This window comes from Ahaetulla prasina, chromosome 1 (genome assembly GCF_028640845.1).
Source record: "Ahaetulla prasina isolate Xishuangbanna chromosome 1, ASM2864084v1, whole genome shotgun sequence".
In the NCBI taxonomy this organism is placed as follows: domain Eukaryota; kingdom Metazoa; phylum Chordata; class Lepidosauria; order Squamata; family Colubridae; genus Ahaetulla; species Ahaetulla prasina.
This window is the reverse complement of record NC_080539.1, coordinates 124,873,335-124,893,196: the sequence shown is the minus strand read 5'-3', so window position 1 is coordinate 124,893,196 and position 19,862 is coordinate 124,873,335. Positions and strand designations below refer to the sequence as shown.

General features: G+C 36.1%; 1 protein-coding gene across 3 annotated transcripts in view; it reads right to left on the bottom strand.

Moving 5' to 3' along the window:
• MMS22L (MMS22 like, DNA repair protein) overlaps positions 1-19,862 on the bottom strand; it is a 90,542-nt gene that overhangs the window by 53,392 nt on the left and 17,288 nt on the right. For 2 of the 3 annotated variants that reach the window (XM_058175001.1, XM_058174993.1), the window contains exons 9-14: positions 19,242-19,355; positions 16,717-16,896; positions 9,588-9,650; positions 7,076-7,195; positions 6,279-6,505; positions 4,057-4,566 (exon numbers count right to left, since the gene is read on the bottom strand). In XM_058175001.1, coding sequence (XP_058030984.1) covers positions 4,057-4,566; positions 6,279-6,505; positions 7,076-7,195; positions 9,588-9,650; positions 16,717-16,896; positions 19,242-19,355 — 1,214 coding nt within the window. The remainder of the gene's footprint in view (positions 1-4,056; positions 4,567-6,278; positions 6,506-7,075; positions 7,196-9,587; positions 9,651-16,716; positions 16,897-19,241; positions 19,356-19,862) is intronic. The other variant, XM_058175007.1, reaches the window with a different exon arrangement.

Genomic DNA, 19,862 nt, shown 5'->3' with positions numbered 1-19,862 from the left:
GCTGCCCGTGCATGCGCGGTGCACGCCAAATGCATGCTGCACGCAGAAAAAGGAGGCCGAAGAAGGTAAGTAGAACTGCGAGGGGGGAACAGCTGTGCTGCACAATTTAGATTCACTAGAAAGCAGGATTTTCTGCTAAATTGTGTGGTATAGCTGATCATCAGAAATACCGGTTTGGATGAAATGGTAGCTTTTTTAAACTACCGCTTCACCTGAACCTGTAGCTTTTATTACTACCGGTTCGCCCGAACTAGTGCAAACCAGTAGCGTTTCACCCCTGCCCCCAACCCACCTCTATGCTTCTATAGCACGCTTCATTAGGCTTCTGAGTCCAACTCTATAAAATGGCAGGTAGGGGCATCTGTTAGGGAGGGCAGTCAAAAAGACACAATGGTGGGTACTACTACATGATCGAAGCCCAGCCTTTGTTGAGTAATGTGTTGCATGTATGTCAAAGCCTCTGTGGCTCAACTGGTAAGACAGTCTGTTATTAACAGCAGCTACCTGCAATTACTGCAGGTTCAAGCCCCACCAGGTCCAAGGTTGACTCAGCCTTCCATCCTTTATAAGGTAGGTAAAATGAGGACCCAGATTGTTGGGGGCAATAAGTTGACTTTGTATATAATATACAAATGGATGAAGACTATTGCTTAACACATTGTAAGCCGCCCTGAGTCTTCGGAGAAGGGCGGGGTATAAATTCAAATAATAATAATAATAATAATAAAAAAAATGATTAATCTGGCCAAAGATATTGCTCTGTAATCCAATTTCCCCCATGTACAGGTGCATATACGTACACCTACACAAAGTAAAGTGCAATTCTTCTATCTATAGATTAGATTAGATTAGATTAGATTAGATAGATAGATAGATAGATAGATAGATAGATAGATAGATAGATAGATAGGAAGGAAGGAAGGAAGGAAGGAAGGAAGGAAGGAAGGAAGGAAGGAAGGAAGGAAGAAAGAAAGAATAATATATGTCATTCAACTCTAGAGCCAGGAGAGAATGATCACTACAAGGGACTGATGTCAACATTCTGCCCAGGTTGCTTTGGATAGTGAGATGAGTGTCATATAAATTTAATTAATAAAAATAAATTCAACCCGAGATTACATTGCTGCTAACTAGTACAAAAGGTAGGCACGCAATGTCCCTTGTCAATTAAAAGGTCGGCAGTTCAGCGGTTCGAATCCCTAGTGCTGCATAACGGGGTGAGCTCCCGTTACTTGTCCCAGCTTCTGCCAACCTAGCAGTTCGAAAGCATGTAAAAAATGCAAGTAGAAAAATAGGGACCACCTTGGTGGGAAGGTACACAGCGTTCTGTGTTTAGTCATGCTAAGTATTTAGTCATGCCAGCCACATGACCACGGAGACATTTTCGGACAATGCTGGCTCTTCAGCTTTGAAACAGATATGAGCACCGCCCCTAGTGTCGGAAACACCTAGCAGATATGTGCAAGGGGAACCTATACCTTTACCTTATACCAGTACAAAACACAGATTTAGCATGTAGCCTCTGCTATGAATGTGGTCCAATAAGCTGGATCAGGTCTATCATAGCTATGGCAGCCCTGGACCTCTGAGGTGCTTCTGACTCTGAGCTCAGAAACAGCAGGTTGAAATCCCCCAAAACCATCAGTCTAGGGAACTCCACTGTCAATTTGGTTGCAGAGTCAAGGAGCTCAGGCAGAAGCAGTAGTTCTATCCAAATGACATTTACTATGGTTTATTTATTTATTTATTATTTTGATTTATATACCGCCCTTCTCCCGAAGGACTCAGGGCGGTTTACAGCCAAATAAAACAGAAATATAAAAATTAAAAACATTATTAAAAGACTCATTCAAGTTGGCTAACAACTAAAATTCAATAAAAAACTAAAACTCAATTAAAAGCCCCCATTAAAACTATTAGGCCAGCCCTGCGCGATGAAACAAGAATGTCTTTAGCTCGCATCTCAAGGTCCGGAGGTCAGGGAGTTGACGTATCCCTGGAGGTAGCTCGTTCCAGAGGGCAGGAGCCCCCACAGAGAAGGCCCTCCCCCTAGGGGTCGCCAGTCAACATTGTCTGGCCGACGGCACCCTGAGTAGGCCCCCCTCTATGGGAGCGCACTGGTCGATGGGAGGCATTTGGAAGCAGCAGGAGGTCTCGTAAGTAACCTGGTCCTATGCCATGGAGCGCTTTAAAGATGGTAACCAACACCTTGAATTGCACCCGGAAGACCACCGGCAAACAGTGCAGTTAATCAAACTTTTGTTAACATCTGCATTATTTTTTAAAACAATTGTTTTTAAAACACTCTTCTTCCTTCAATCAAGAGGTTTATTTATTTAATTTTAAAGACTGTTATGTGTTCATATAGACTATTCAAGACCAAAGGACCTTCTAAGGTAATATGCATGGCACACTTCAGAACAAACGAAGAATGAATGGGTCTAGCTTCTAGATAGTTTTTGTTTTTAAAATACCAACTTAAACCAATTTATAAAGACTCTCCTAATAAATCACCTGCATTTTGTCAAATACTTTATCTTTGTTTAAACACAGCCTGGGGGGAAAAAATCAGCTGTCCTTGGATTTGTAAGCTACTGACAGGAGAAGTCAAACTATTCAGACAGTAACAAAGTACTTAAGGTAAACATGTAGGTGAGTTTCTTCCCAATGCTCAGAAAGTGAATTTTTTGCAGTCCTTCCCCTACAGTGACCAATCAATAACTGCCTCATTATGGTGCATGGCAAGATGATGGGTGAAGATGACTTCTAATTTTCCTAAAGAAGTTTGTGACTTTTAGCCAAAGAGCTGCCTCCAATGTAAATTATGAACAAAAATATGTTTACCACAAAAAGAAAGTTTGGAGGTTGCTAATGATCACACAAATCAAGAAAAACCGTATTTGGGCTTAATCACAAACCTCCCATTTTAAAAAAAGAACAACTAGGCACTGTTTCTTCCTTCCATTGTATGATTTTTAAAAAATATATAACTTAATTGATGTAAAAATTGCACCTGATCTTTCTAAGCTGTAGTAAGACTCTCAAAAGCATGCAAGCTCAGAAATCAAGCAGTCTGATGTAGGATTATTATTATGATTATTTGCAATGTCCCTCAGCAATGTCCCACACTGTGGTGGGACCATCCAAACCAAGTCCCTAGGACGAGGTACATCAGGTCTATCTCTTGTAGAACTCATAGTATCTTTTGAAAAGCCTTCTGTTACATCAAGAGAGCAGAAGAATGGAAACTACTTCTATTATCTTATTAGGAAAGAAGATCTGATTAGTTTTAATTATTATGTTACATGGCCTGGAAGTCCCTTAGAAGACAAAGGATTGAATTTAAACACTAAAAACAACTGCTACCATTCATGGAGAACATTGGAAGTTAACTTTCCTGTCATTTGTTAAATGTTTGCCATATATAGCAAATGTGGGAAGAACCTGAATTAAGTAGATAGCTGGGGGGAAAAATGATCAAAAACATTGATACAATAAATTTCCTACTCTTCTACTCTGTTTATTTCATGGTTTGTAATCTAAGATCCATATTGAAAAAGGGTATGTTAAAATATTATATATATTTTTCTAATTTTATCACTAATTATACATGCACATATTCATTTATCGTTTTCATCAGCAAGTAATGAACATGCATTTGTCTAACAGCTCTTACACATCTCATTTATTTTTATACTAAAAAACCTGAAAACTTCCAAGTTTATTTCAGCTTCTTGCTATATATGTTGGCCAAATGGGTCTCTGCAGATGACAAAATGTGTGCGAACATTGCTCTTTAGTGGTTCACAACCACTTTTGCCTGCTCTCATATTTCTTGTTCATTGCATTTGGTACTTTCTTTCTCACTTTATGTGATACCATCCTATTACTGGTATATTTTTTCAATCACATTTGTACACTACTCAGATAGTTATAAGAAAAAAGTAAAATTTTAATACCTGCCTAAATAGTATACCACATACATTACCCTGAAGCTGTGTTGAAATTAATAAAAAAAGGAACTTCAGAAAACTGACATTAAAAAAAATTTCTCACCTCAGTCTGAACAAAACAGCTTGCAGGAAGTTTAACACTGCGATGAGTTCAGCTCCTCGGCAACCTGGCAACAACATACTAAACCCATCACTCAGCAGCTTTTCTTCAGAAAGGTTCAGGTATAAGCTGCTTTCAAAAACTTCTTGGATTCCATCAACATATGTAGAAAGAAGCATCCAAAGGTTTTGTTTCTGCACGAGGTCGTTTCTTGCGACTAAGAATTCTTTTGCCTTTTCACAGAAAGCTGCTGAAAGCGGTTCAGCAAGCACTCTGATGTCCATGCTCTTGTCAATGTATGTTAAGATGAAGGCAAAGTAGCCTTTCCAGATAAGAGCTTTCTGAGTAACACTGGTTGAAGTGGGACTGAGGAAGCGCAGAAGTTCCATCATGCGGCTAGCAACGTCTTCAGTCTCTGCTAAGGCCGCCAACACCAGAAAAAGGTACAAGAAATTTTGAAGTCCAACTTCTGTTAGTTCACACATTCTTTTCTGGTGGAATTTCGAATAAATTCTGCATTATAAAAGAAAACTCCTTAAAATTTGTTTTGAATATATTTATTTCATTTATTTATTTAAAACATTTATATACTTGTCCATCTTCCAACCAGCTCCTAAACAATTGTCCTTTGAATTGATGACCCAGCTACTCTCAGTTCCGAAGAATTCTTTGATGGAAAATGAGTGATGCTGAATGAATGCCTTTCTACTAAAAATGTAGTATTGCATGCATATTACTTCAACGTTCCACTTTGTTTATACCAGTACATTCAGAATAAGGAACAAAAAACTTCACAGAGTAGGAAACTGTAAGATGTGCCTGACAAGTGTGATGGAGCTAATGAAAATCACAAATGTCATAAGAGAAAGAGGCACTGCTGAGGTTTGAAAGAAAAGTTTTATCTACCTTTCATCAAACAGAAGCTGCTAATACATGAAATAATACATATGTGATGTCCTTCGGGGAGAAAGTGAAAATTGATTTGAACAAATCTAGTAAAACATTATTATCAACTAAAGTTTTTCCTCATGCATCATCAGTTGAAGGTTTTTTCCTGCTTTATACCAAACTTTTATACACTGATAAAATTTATGGTAGCCTTATACAATTCAGCCCTGTTAGGAGCAGTTTAACTAAAATTCCCCACCATCTGTTGGGTCCAGAGGTGGGTTTCAGCAGGTTCTGACCAATTCTGGAGAACTGGTAGTGGAAATTTTGAGTAGTTCGGAGAACCGGTAGTAAAAATTCTGATTGGCCCTGCCCCTATCTTTTCTCTGCCTCCTGAGTCCCAGCTGATCGGAAGGAAATGGGGATTTTGCAGTAATCTTCCCCTGGATTGAGGAGGGAATGAAGATTTTACAGTATTCTTCCCATGCCACACTGACCAAGCCATGCCACGCCCACCAAGCCACACCCACAGAACTGGTTGTAAAAAAATTTGAAACCCACCACTGGTTGGGTCTAAAGATGAAAGAATAATCCAAACAAATCTTTAGAGCAGCAATTTGTAAAACTTTCATCTACATTTTTACCTGGATCTGAGAAGCACATTTAAGACTGAATGCATCATGAGAAAACAACCATAAAGCAAAAAACACGGTGGTTTCTAATGACCCCTTTCCATATTGCAGCTCCATAAACTTCTGAAAAGTGTCTGGATCATCAAAAGAGTGGATTATAGCATGTGAAAGTCAATAGGAAGATATTACCAAAAATTACACAGTAATACCTTCTGTGACTGGAATTCTTAGCATACAAATTGTTTTCATTGATGTGTGAATACAACTTCTATTCAAGTGATGATTTTGGGAGAAAAACACTGGGGTTTCTAAAAGCTAATATATAAGAAAGGATCAACTTACTACTGACTCACTGCTCTAACTCAAATAATCTACTTCAAATAAATATGAATGTCAGCATAAATCACGTATTCATCTGAAAATGAAAAAAAAATAGAAAAAAACCACAAATTCCTGTTAATTACAGATATTTTTAATATTAAAATAAAATTTGATTTTTCTGCAACCCTTCATTTTATGAATATTTCAGAATACTTTCTGAATATAAATCTTAAGAGAGGGATGCTTCTAAGATAAGACAAAAAGTATCCACAAATAAAAAGGACATGATGGACAAGAAATTTTAGGTGAAAAACTATTAAGCTGATCAGAATCACCTTATAAGGGAGATGGACAGAATGAATGAATGAATGAATACCCCCATACCTTCCTTTGATCTGCTTCCATGGATGAACACCATTAATCTTGCCTGCTTTCTTCATTATTTGTGCCAAAATGCGAAGAAAAAATTGGAAACTGTTGCAGGATATATACATGTCAGGTGTATGTATGTCACTGCAGTAGCTCTTTATCAACTCATACATAGACAAGGGTGACTTGCTAATATTTGCAAGACCTTTAAGACCAAACCAAGGAATGGTAAAGGGGTTGTTCTGAAAAAAAAAAGAAAAAAGAAAGTTTCATAACAGGGCATATGCTTTCACCTTTCTTCCACAAGTTATTTTATCATAATCAATCAAATGTCTAATAACTGTAGAAGAGCTCTCTAGCTTTAGATCATAAATCAACTAATGAATGCTAATTAGAGATCTGCTGCTCCTTTCTTCTCATCACCACAACAGCAAAAAAAGAAATTTCATGTCTTTGGGAAATTGGTCCACTCCTTCCTTCTGAATATGTACTTATTTATTGTATTTATTGAAAATATGTCATTAAAAACATGTTATTAATCTGAAATAATTTCTTTGGTACAGTGCATTGCACACTGAACGCATACATAAAAATGATCGTTTGTTTTACAGAATTTGGAATGATTATTTGCTGTATAATAAGAAAATGTAACCATTCCAAGCTAAAATATTTCAAATATTGTGAACTTGTATTGTTGTTGGAATAAAATAAATAATGTAAAAATTAGTAATCCTACCACTTAACAAAAAGCACTGAATTACTTTTTTAAGAAAAACCTCAGTTAGATTTTTAAAAAAAAGATATTTACTAACCAGATTTTTGCTGTAATGTTCCCAAACTATGGTGACAATAGTGAGATTTACATCCCAGATGTGGCTTAATGTCAAGCAACACTGAAGATGCATCCGTAATTGTTCTTCTAAAATTCCAGCCTTGCAGGCAAAAAAATTAAGCTATTATTAGTTTTTTGTTTAATTTATCAAGGTTTCTATTTTATACAAACAATCTTGACCACAAGTCAAATCAGAAGGATTCACCTTTAAGTACTTCGTTTTATAACGATTATTTCTGGCTTAAAAGGAAATTCTGTTAAAACAACATGCAAAATAGAAAAAGCAATCTGAAAAATGATGGTAAAATCATTTATCTAGTACTATCAACTAATCTCCATGTATATTTTATGAATCATATAGTTGCAAGGTATATTTAAAAAGATAATTTGAAGTTTAATTCATGGTTAGGCTATGTCTAAGTATCCTCCAGCAAAATTGTTTGGGACCAAAAATACTTCCTAATGCCTAAGAAGAAGCATCATCGGAAGCAAAGAAGAATTCTAACTTTTTAGCTACCATAAACAACATGATAGATTTGGCTCACTTATAGTGATTCATTATTGTAACTTGAAATGCCAGCATTCTATGAGCTATTGCACTAACACATTTGTCAGACAGTTAAGAATGCAGCATTTTAAAAAACAGAAATAAAATATAATCCTTGGTCAATTGTGCAGGAACTGGCCCACTGAAATTAATTTTTAAGGGCAAAACAGCCTATTGATTTAGGAACATTATTTCCCACCTTGGTGAAGTTAGAAATTATGGTTATAAAATACAACAGTAGGTTCAAAAAAAATCTGTTTTTAAAGTTTGGCTTAATATAGAAGCACAACTTTTTTTTTTAATACAAATGTTTGCTTAACTTAAGAAAAAATACTATTATTTCCTCTTTATACACAATCATATATTGTTTACATAAATAGGCCAAAACCTGTTGGGCAGCATTTAAAAACACGTGATTATTTGTAATGAGTTCAATTCCAAGGAAACTTTCTACCCAATTCAAATAAGCAGCTACATTTTTTTATTCTTCAAATATCAGGTCACAGCAACATACAGTAACTAAAGCTACTCTATCACCATTTTAACCAAGAAAAACTAGCTACATTTCCTAAATTACATTTCAGAGTAAAATACTACATGCTATGGAATTATATTTTAAAGTAAAATATGACGGAGAGGAGGGTTTAATAACCATTCCTATATTTTTCCAAAGACTACATAAAAACATTATAAAACATTTTGAGCTTATTTGAATTTGAAAATCAGTTTCATTTATCATATAAACAGTTAAAACTGTTGTTTTTCCCTAACCATACTTATATTTTCATATTTTTTTCTTTCAATCCTAATAACATATATATAAACCAATGTTATGCTCATTGTCACAGAAGCAAGTTCCACTTAATTCAAAGAAATTATGATAAATATATATAAAATTACACCTATCACTTTAATTATAATGTAGCAAAGCATTAATATGCAGAGTTTTGCTCACACTAAAAATGTGAATTGGTGCTAAAAGTCTCACAGAATTTTCTTCCTCTTTGTTTTAGAGGGCTGATAAACCTTTTGAATTATTACAGGAAATGAAGCTGGACAATTATGAGGAAAGGGGACAAACTGGAACAACACAGTACAATTGTCTTCCTTAAACAGGAAGCTTCATAATATTTCAGTAAATGAAATCTTGACTAAATTTTGAATTCATTAATTTAATTCAAATTTGACTTAGTTAAAGTCAAAAGGAAAACCAATACTTTTGCTTGGCTATGTAGCCAGCTCTCTTCAGATACACAAAAAAACTCAAACGAATTATTTATGTAATGGTTGATACTAATTTACCATTTTATATCATGCAACCAAGAACAAATTCACACAAAAAAACCACATTAATATGTGCAGAATACTTAAAAGTACTTTTAAAAGGAGGTCACTTCTGACCTCTGGGCCACAAAGTATTGCATTAACAGCTCTGCAGAAAGAAAAATGATAAGGTATGAAATGAATGCTCAAAAGCTACAACCTTATCAGTAAGAGTTTGATTCAAGCCTGTAAGACAAATTGCTCAGCAAGTCAAGTCACCTTCCTGCTGTGATGAGGATATAGCTGAATTTTCAATGCAATAGACTATCTCCCTTATCACGTCTCTCAACTTGATACCCTCAGATGCAGTATACATTTTCTAAGCTTCCTGTTCTTATTTGGAATATATCTTGTCAAAGGAGCCAAGTAACACGTCCAGGATAATTATCTCTACCATGCACTTTATCTGACAATTTATCTTCAAAAAAACAACCATTTAAGAGAATATTCTTCTAACAAGAAGAAAACTATGTAGAACCTTAGCTTAGAAGTTAAACTAGAATGATCATGCTACAAAATTAATTTCAGAAAGCAACTGAATGTATAAGATACGTTAAATCCCTTGTCCCTATATTTTGAAGTAGCCATCATCAAACTTTCAAGTTATTATTAAAATACTTACTTGATTGCTGACCGATTGTTTCAGCAGATCTTCAATGTAAGGCCAGTTGGATTCTACTGGTTTCTAAATGGAAAACAGTTGGAAAGAGTTAATTTATAAATGATATTAATAACAATTACTCTGTAGAAACCTATACATAAGCAACTTATACAGGTAGTCCCTGACTTATGACCACAGTGAGGTCCAAAATTTCTGTTTCTAAACAAGACAAGTGAAATTTGCCCCATTTTACAACTTTTCTTGCCACAATTAAGTGAATCCCTGCAGTTAAGTTAGTAATATGATTGTTAAATGAATCTAGCTTTTCCATTGAGTTGTCAGAAGATTGCGAAAGGTGATCACATGACCCCGAGACACTGTAACCGTCATAAATATCAGTCAATTGCCAAGTGTCTGAATTTTGATTCATGGGGATGCTGTAAAGGTTGCAAGTGTGAAAAAAGGCCGTAAGTCACTTTCTCCACTTAAACGATCACTAAATGACCTGTTCTAACTCCAGGACTATCTGTACTGAAGTCAGTGATCTATCAGTTAATCAACAGGATTGTAGCCTAAATAAACTATGTAGAGGTTACATTGCTGACCTGGAAAAAAAGTGAGTAAAAGCACATGAGGACAGAGCTATATGAAAATATGCAGGTTTTACTAAAAGAAAATAGGGAGATGTCCCTATTTTCATAAAAGTAGCACCTGGATCACTCAGTGAAGCTGAATGATGGAAGTTTCAGCTCTGAAAGAAGTACTATTTCATAAAGGGTATAAAAAAAGTATCAATTTTACTATAAGAAAAGTGATCGATTTTATGACCTTTGTGGGAGTTGTTAAGTGAACCCACTGTTTGCAATGGCATGGTTTGGCCAAAACCATCATGAAACACAGTCATGTGACTGTGAGGGGGTGGGAGGAAGTGCTGGAACTTCAGAACCAGGTCTTAAATCCCCTTTTGCAGGTAGGCTGCAACCTTGAGTGTTTATTAAGCAACCATTTGTAAGTTGAGGATTATATGCAGACAAATTCATGAAGGTTTGTTAAATGGTATTAGTCAAATTGTCTCTCCTATATCACTAGCAATACCTGCTACTAATGAATTCTCTACGACTAATGAATTTTCTGTATGTACATAGTTAATTATAATAAGCACAGATGGATAGACCAACTTAAAGCAGGGGTGGATTCTACTTACTTTTACTACCAGTTCGAAACGGGATCGCATACGCAGATTGTCTATGATGACATCCAGGTGGGTGGGAGGAGCCTCCCCCCAGTTTTACTACCAGTTCCCAAGAACCGGACTGAACCGGGGGCAACCTATCACTGAACTAAAGCCTGGGACTTATCCAACATGTTTCTTCTCTTGAGTGTATCTATGACAGGGGTGTCAAACTCAAGGTCCGGGGGCCAGATCTGGTCTGCAGGGTGCTTAGATCTGGCCTGCGGGGTCACCCTGGAAACTACAAAGGACTGGCCTGTGGTGCCTCTGCTAGTAAAAATGGAACTTGCAAGGGCCGGAAGTGGCCCTCCCAAGCTCTGTTTTTGCTGGCAGAGGGTTGCAGGATGCTGTTGTAGCCAAAAAACGGGGCTTGGGTGCCCGTTTTTGCTGGCAGAGTGCTTGGGCTGCCACAAACGCCCCCGACATGAGTGACATTGAACTGGCTTTGCCCATCCTGGCCAAGCCCACCCCTGTCCCCCGAGGTCAAAGACAACCCTGATGCGGCCCTCAATGACCCCTGACCTATGACAAGTAAGTGAAACGGTGAAACGCTATCTTCTTTTTCACTATTTTTAAAATTAGTACCTAAAAAATTTCTCCCTATCCTGTTGTTAAATTAGTACAAAAATTAGTATTAAATTAGTACATTTCTGAGCCTCACAAAGAAAAAATTCCTTCTGTTCTTGTTAGAATAAAATATTTCATATCACTTTTTACCTAGAAGAATGCATAAATGTAGATAATTTAAATTATCCTTTAAGTTCTAAATTCAATGTGTCTACTACGCTATATATATGCTATTTAAAGGATCAAGAATGCAGCTAATTTCAGTGGATTTGATATGAATCACAACTAGCAATTCATTCATTTAGACATCTTTCTAAGGATCATAGCCAGCATGTGTTATAAGTTAGTTTTCCTGAAATTCTTAATTAACAAATGGTGTTAATGAAATCTATGACAAGATCTAGAAATGATTACTCCCTTTTCTAATTTGATCTATGTCAATGAAGAATAAAGAATTAAGGTCGTCTATTTACATAAATCAAGTTTATAAACATAGTTCAAAAGTCTTGAACTAAAAATCTCCAACAGTGAGGAAATGACGACCATTTTCTATCTTTAATAAAAAGTGTTTTGCCTTTGAAATATAGGTTTTCATAAAGCATTGCAAAATATTCACTCCCTTAGTATATCTGTCATTTCTGCCTAAGGAAAACATTTGTGATACCATCTGCTAAACAAACACACATGTAGTTTTGAACTAATAGCATGAAATATGATTTTGCATTCATTTGTCATGTTATTTAAAAATACAACTTGAGTTGCAACTTTAAGTATATAGGCAACATTTCTTATTAACTCTATGCAAAAAGAATCTAGTTTCTTCTTCTGGTTCACTTGTTGAGTTGCTAAGCTGCTCAGCTGGAAAGCACTCTTCGCTTATCTTAGAAAGTATTCTAAACTATTCAAAGGTAAGAATATTTAGCTCAAAGTCATTCAAACTATATTTGGTTGCCCTGAGCAGCATTAAAATTGACCCCTGCAATGTTCAAAAGTTGTAATATTTCTAATTCTATTTGGCTTTTGAAATTTATGAATATACCCTTTAAGAATATGATAATGCAGACTCTTTGGTTGTTGAGAAAAAGATACTTAAGATCTATCTGTGTTTTACAAATTTTTAAAAAGTTAGATATTTTCTTAGAGAAATTTGACACTTTTCAATTTTAATCAACACAAATTATTACCACTAAATACACATACAAACTGATGGATATATCAAGGTTGACTAAATAAATTCAGTAAACACATCCCTATTAAGCATTAAGCCAAAACCAAATAAATTATATAATGGAATACTACAATGTGGTAATGTGCAAAGCAAATCATATACTTTTGATGCTGAACAGATCTTTCCTAAATTTGATTCTAATATATGTTTAGTTATACTTAAAAAATTTTTAAATTGAAATCACGTGAGTATGGGTATCAAATCTAGTCTGTTATGGTATCAAAGTATTCTTTTTAATAATTTGAAACTTCAAGGTACAACTATAGATTCCCAAAACAGACAATCTGAAGATATAAAATAATTATTTTAAAATATGACACAGGAAATTGCAGATCTACCAGCAATTAACTAAAGGTAAGGCAATTTAGGCAGGTAGTATATGTTTCTTCTATATCTTGATCACTTTAACTAATAGTTAAACATAACTATTTCCTATTTAATGAGAAATAGTCAACGTATATATCTTAAGACTAGTTATGACAAAACAATATAACACTTTAAAATATTTAGCACTAAGAATTTCAATCAATCCCATGTTTTTCCATTTTCATTTATCAAGAGGATACAAACCTAGAAATCAAGTCAATTGCTGTATGCCTTTCAGGTGAAGAGAAATTCAAAAATGCTTGCCCAAATTTCCAAGAAATTTGAAATTTTTATTAAGAAAGAAAAAAACCGTATGGCTTTGATTTATTAATATTGTTTCAATTGCACAAAACGTTAGAGTTGTTCAAACTTCTAGATCCGTGATGGTGAACCTATGGCACGTGTGTCGTAAGTGGCACGCAGAGCTATCTCTCCGGGCACACGAGCCATCGCCAGCTGCTCTTCCGGGTTCCGATGTGCCCTCCAGCTGATCTTCAAGCACGTGGGAGCACCGGAAACAGGAAGAACAGCCGCCTGGTGCACATGTGCGCACCAGGAAGATGATCTTCCGGTTTCCGGTGCACATATGCACACCAGCCAATTGGTCTTCGGCATGCATACGCACCAGAAACCAGAAGATTAGGTGGCCGGTACGCGAATGCATTCCTGTTTCAGCACTCGGTGCCGAAAATGCTCGCCAACACTGTTCTTGATTATTGATACAAACAAGCAATTGGATTATACTTGGCTGATAACAACTTGGTTCTACCTGAAAGGGTGAGCAGAAAGCTACAAAATTATCAGGCATGGAAAGCTTGTAATATGATCCAGGGACGTCCATGGGGGGAGGGCAGGACAGAACTAAACAGACATTACCCTATGAGATCTATCTCTTTTAGAGCTTTAGTTGCTTCAACCGAAGCCTGTGAATACCCCTACTCAAAGCTGGATCAGAATTCTGGCCTGCTTTGAACAATGCAAGGTTTGGAAACTAATAACAAAACCAGTTTTTTTGGGAAAGGAATAAGACAAGAGTTGTGTTTCTCCATAATGTTGAGCTTTTCACTTCTTATAATTTAGTGGTTGCTGTAGTCTTTACTGCTTGCAGAAGCCAAGCTGAAGCGACCAGACTATAAAAATTAGTATGCATGTTCCCAATAAGGCTGATTATTTAGTAATTTTGGTTTCCATATTTTTTTTTAATTTCAAAAGTTATTAATATTAAGCACCCGGATTTCATTATGGTGTTCAAGGTCAGTGTAAATTCACAACAATAATTTATCAGACATTAGGATTTCATAGACGGGGTTCATACAGAAACAAAGTGATGCTTTTATTAAAAGCAGCTCATTAAAAAAATCACAATTGGCTGGGGTTATATGCCATTCTAAACCAAGCGAAATTGTAGTATGGCTTAATCAGTTTCTCTGACCAGTTGAAAAATCCAAATATAATGAAAACAATGCTTAAAGAATGATAACAAATGGAAGAAAATAAAGGCTTGGGATTTCTTTTTTCTTTAAAATTTTTACATAGCTAAAATTACTTTATGCCCAGTTAGTCCACTAGATATCTTCACAAATGTCTAACATTCAAGCCATCCCTGCTTCCACCCCATTCATATTTTGCTTCATACATTGGTACATGAGTGTTTTTTCAAGATGTCATCAACTGATCTCTCAGTTTTGCATTCAAATCACATTTACTATATTCAGCATCCATACATTCTTGACCTTATCTCTTCTTATTTTACCACTTAAATCTTCCTGCATTCAGCTTACTTTTATATTTCTCCTGTCATGCCTCTCACTTTGAGATAACAAAGAGGGCAGCAGCATGCTGTTAAACCAGAACCATTTCTGCTTCTTTTGGTAAACATTTCTTGTTTCAGACCTTTAGCATTGGTCCGTCTTACAAAGTTCTCACTTTCAAATCCTCCTTGATGCACCGTATAACATTCACAGCAAACCATTTGACTTCTCTGTTAACAATATGGCTTTATTTATGTACAAAGGCAAACATATATTCACCTTCCCATCATACACTCCATCATCACAAGCATTCTCCCTACATTTCTCCACAAATACATTGAATGGGGACATGGCACAGCCCTCCATTTGTTCTGAAACATCCTTTGTCTACCACTCTTATTGCATTCAGCCACCAACCTTCAACAACATAACTGTGCAAAACATTCAAGACTACTTGATTCAAGGCTACTCCCTTTATAGCAGCAGTCACCAACTGGTGGTCCGTGGACCACTGGTGGTCCGCAAGAAAATTTTGGTGGTCCACAGAAAATTATTTGTGTTTTTTATATTGCACTAAATCAGGGGTCCTCTAACTATGGCCCCTGGGACAGATACGTGCAATGAATGTTTATACTGCTGCAGAGAGTCTCCCCCTTCGGGGTGTTTTTGTGTGGGTCAGAGGGGGGGCAGAAATTCCAACTTGGGGTCTGCTTCAGCCTCCTGGTGCTGGGCTTTGAGCAAAGGCTGAAGGGAAGTGCCACTGGTGGCAAAGAGCCAGAGGGCCTTGTTCCAGTGGGACTGCATCATGGCCTGGAACTGACTGATCATCTTAGTCCACTGAGCCTCCAGGCGCCTGTACCTGGCTTTGTACTCCCACAGGTTTTTCCTCTACTTGGAAAGCCTATGCCCATAGTCCTCAGTGAGGTGCTTCTACTGAGCCTCCTTCTCGGTCAGGTACAATTTGAACTGAGCTGTTTTGCCAACTCTTTCTCTTAGCTCCAACTCCTGCTTCCTGTTGGAGCCCTAAGGAGCCCAGGTGGGGAGGGGACTGGCAAATAGAAGCTAACAAGGCACCCCTCGATGTGAGTGACACTGAGTTGGCCATGCCCACCCAGCCAGTCATTAGGCAGATTATATTAGTGGTCCACGGGATTTAAAATTATGAATTTAGTGGTCCCTGAGGTCCGAAAGGTTGGTGACCCCTGCTTTATAGTACATTCCTTCTATTTTTTTTTTTATTTAATTGTTTTAATGTGATACACAATCTGACAAACACACAACATATAACATAAATATTTCCTATTTCTAAATAGCGTTTCTTAGTGGTCTTCTTTCGCTCATATACCTTTCCTCCCATATCACATTTATTATTTTATTTTCTTTCTTATCCCCTTTTCTTTGTTTACATTAAATTACCTAATACTAATAGCTTTCCTTTTCTAGATTCTTATATATTTATTTACATATTGTACATTTCTAATATATTCTATACATTCTAATTTCTCCCTTTTATTTTTTTCCTTTATTCTAGACTCAAGCCATTCATACCATTTATTCCAGATTATATAATAATCTGTCTCTTCTTTCTCTTTAATTTCTTTTGTTAACTTGTCCATTTCGGCACACTCTAAAACTTTCACTATCACTTCTTCGTTCATTCCTTCTAAATCAACAACCATAACAATTACATTTCTTTTTCATATTGATATACTCTCAGTAAGCTTAAAGAATAAATATTTGTACAATGGGAGTATAACAATTAAAAGCACATTGTAACCTTTGACCGTTAATATTGTCTTGTTACTAAATTGGTGCCTGTCATTTCACTTTTTAAAGAGTATAGAAAGCATTTTTTTAACTCAAAGGTAGGATAAGATTAAGATTCCCGAAGCTCACATTTAAGAAATTTATATGTCATTTTGTTCCTAAGTATTAAAACTTTTGGGGAAATTAAGGAAATATGAAAACACCTTACAAATATTCCTCATGGAAAAAGAACAAAGTTACCTTTTCATCTGTATATCCATTCCGGTCAATATGATAAAGTGATGCTAAGTGGGTTATAATCCACCAACTGAAGCTCAGTGGATCCTTGCATGGAATTGATTCAAAGGCAGATACTGAATCAGTACCATTGTTTTTTTTGAATACTTTCTTCAGGATTTGATTTAGCCAGTTCCAAAAAGACTGTAAAGAAAACCAACAGTTTTTAAAAGGCAATCTGCACACTTCGGCCATCTGCTTAGCTCTTGAGAATTTTTCCTGTTGCTTTTTCGCTTCATCAGATAGCAGCCTACACAGGACATTTTAAAAATACCTTTAGATATACTTTCATTTATATATAGTTACATTTCTGAGTGAATATGTACACAAATGCACATTCACATAGAGATAAATATTTCCAGAACAGGTAAAAATCCACTGATAGCCAAATATTAGTTCTTCTATGTGAGGGGTGTCAAACTCAAGGCTTGTGGGCTGGATTCGGCCCACCGGGGTGCTTAGATCTGGCCCATGGGGCCGTCCAGGAAACACTGAAGGACCAGCCCGCGGTGCCTCTGTCAGCGAAAACGGAGCCTGGGAGGGCAGCACGTGGCCCTCCTGGGCTGTTTTCGGATGCGACAGCCTCTTGCAGCCCTCCTGGGCTCCGTTTTCACTAGCAGAGTACTAGCAAAACAAACTATTAGCAAAAGTGGCATTTGATCACCTGAGTGACCTATCCCGCCTCGCCCACCCCCAAGGTCAAACACAACCCTGATGCGGCCCTCAATGAAATCAAGTCTGACACCCCTGTTCTATGTAATTCTACTTTTGATCATATATCTTTCTTAATGAACTCAGGTTCTGAATTGGACAAGAGTATATTAATTCTTTGACCTTCACTGTAGACTTAATATGATTTAGAGTTCCCATGAACACAATCAAAATATTCCATTAATATAAATGTATACCATTTTGGGGACAATCTATGGTGAAAGGGCTATTTGACATAGGACTGTAACAAAGTAAAAGAGTAAAATCAAATCTCTTGATTGTAAGAGGCAGAAAAAAACCGGAATAAATAAAAGAATCAAATCAAGTTCACCTACATCTCAATCAACAATTTCTGAACAAATCTTTATATTTAAAATCCAAATTATGCAACTAAGGAAGGGATAGGCAACCTGGTGCTTTCCAGCTATTTTTGATATAAACTTCAGGTTGTAACTATATAGTTTAAGAGACCATCTTTAGATTATATAAAGGACAGGGAATATTTCAGTATAACCAAGAGAAGGACAAACTAGATGAGGGCAGTGATTTGCTATTATTTGGTGGAAATAAAGACAGGTTTCAGGGTTCTCCAAGATTGTGTTTTGTGATGTTTTGTGATTACTTATACTCAGGCAAATTGTTCAATTAAAAATAAATCAATTATAGCAGGATTCTAGATTAATACACTCAACGTTTGCTTTTCTTCTTTATAGTAATAAGATCATGGACCCATCAAAAGTAAGTAAAAACAATAAATGACAGTAAAATAATATAAAAATACAATACCTTGCCACCCCATGTAATATAATCAGTAACCATTTCCAAATGTATGTAGGCTCCAATCTGGGTCGGTCAAACTCTGTTAGAGAGAAGTTCCCTAAGGATGGGCTCTAGAATGAATCTGAAAGCTCAGAAGACTATTCAATCTTCTGTTGTTTGTATCTTATGATTTATCCTAGTATGATTTATGTTGATTGCTTATTTAGTATCCTATGAGTATCACTAAGTGTTGTATCTTAGAATTTATGAATGTATTTTTATGATGACTATGATCAAGATTTATCACTTATTGCTTGTATGTACACTGAGATTCTATTCTATTCTATTCTATTCTATTCTATTCTATTCTATTCTATTCTATTCTATTCTATTCTATTCTATTCTATTCCATTCCATTCCATTCCTCTGGTCCTGGTGACCGACCCAGATTTGATCCTGCAACATTATCCTGGAACACGTATATTCGCCCTCATTCCAAATATATGTACTGTTAGTAAAGCAGACGTTTTATGAGCCACAATATAAATCAGTTTAGAATAGTGAAATCCCTGCTGTGTGGAGAAGATAGAGTCTATGAAGAAGCTATGACGATTGTCTGAATGTGCAGTATTAATTTATGACTGACCTCCCCAGGGCCAAATACCAGAAATTTTAACTATAAATTCTTAGTGGTGGAAAGAATAGCTTATTGTGCTATTGATTCTTTAAGCTACTACTGTGCTAATGATTCCACAACTAAGTCTGAATGGATGGTTGCCTTACTCCTGGTCTGATAATATCCAGCAATACCATGCTGAATATTATTTGACCCTGCTGGTCAACTAACATAAACTTCTTTAAAGTTTACAGGGGGGAAAAGAAGCAACACCTTTGATATAAGTTTGCCTATGGGGTAGATAAAACAGTTTGATATATTTGTCAAACTATGAATTTCTGCAGGTTTCCAATGCAATCTGTTTCATGAAATGTATTCATGCTGGGAATGTAACATTTCCTACCTCTGTAAGAGATGCTTTATTTCTGTGGTCAAGCAGATGAATAAGTAGAACCCACAGCTCTTTTATACAGGTACAAGTATAGTGGAGAGTAATAAGAGCTTCAGAGAGCCTAACCTGCAACAAATAACATTTTAACTCAGAGAAGGCAGAAAACATTTCTACATGAACAAACTTCAGAGATGGAGGAAGCAGCTGAAAAATATCACTGAAATACTTAAGTGTAAATATGAAAAGATTAAGCCATCTAGCAAGCAGTATACGTTTCTTTCTCTCTCTCTCTCTCTCTCTCTCTCTCTCTCTTTCCTCTTTTTTCTTTCTTTTTGAAAAAAAGAAGCTGCCAGATCTTTGTATGCATGTGCTTGAAATCCAAATTTAAAGTCTGTGCATTATCTTTGTAGTGTTATAATTTCTTCGCCTATTGCAATTTTTCAGAAGTGACTCCCTTTAAGGAAGAAAATGGATAGGTGTGAGCTGATGTGTGTGTGTTAGAGAAAAATAGAAAGAGACTTATCTAGATCTGTCAAAACCACAAGGAATTATTTATGTGCCTAATACTAAGAAAATGTTTAAGGAGTGTTCATCTCAATACAATTCATACAAATTGATCGCTTCTTTATTGGT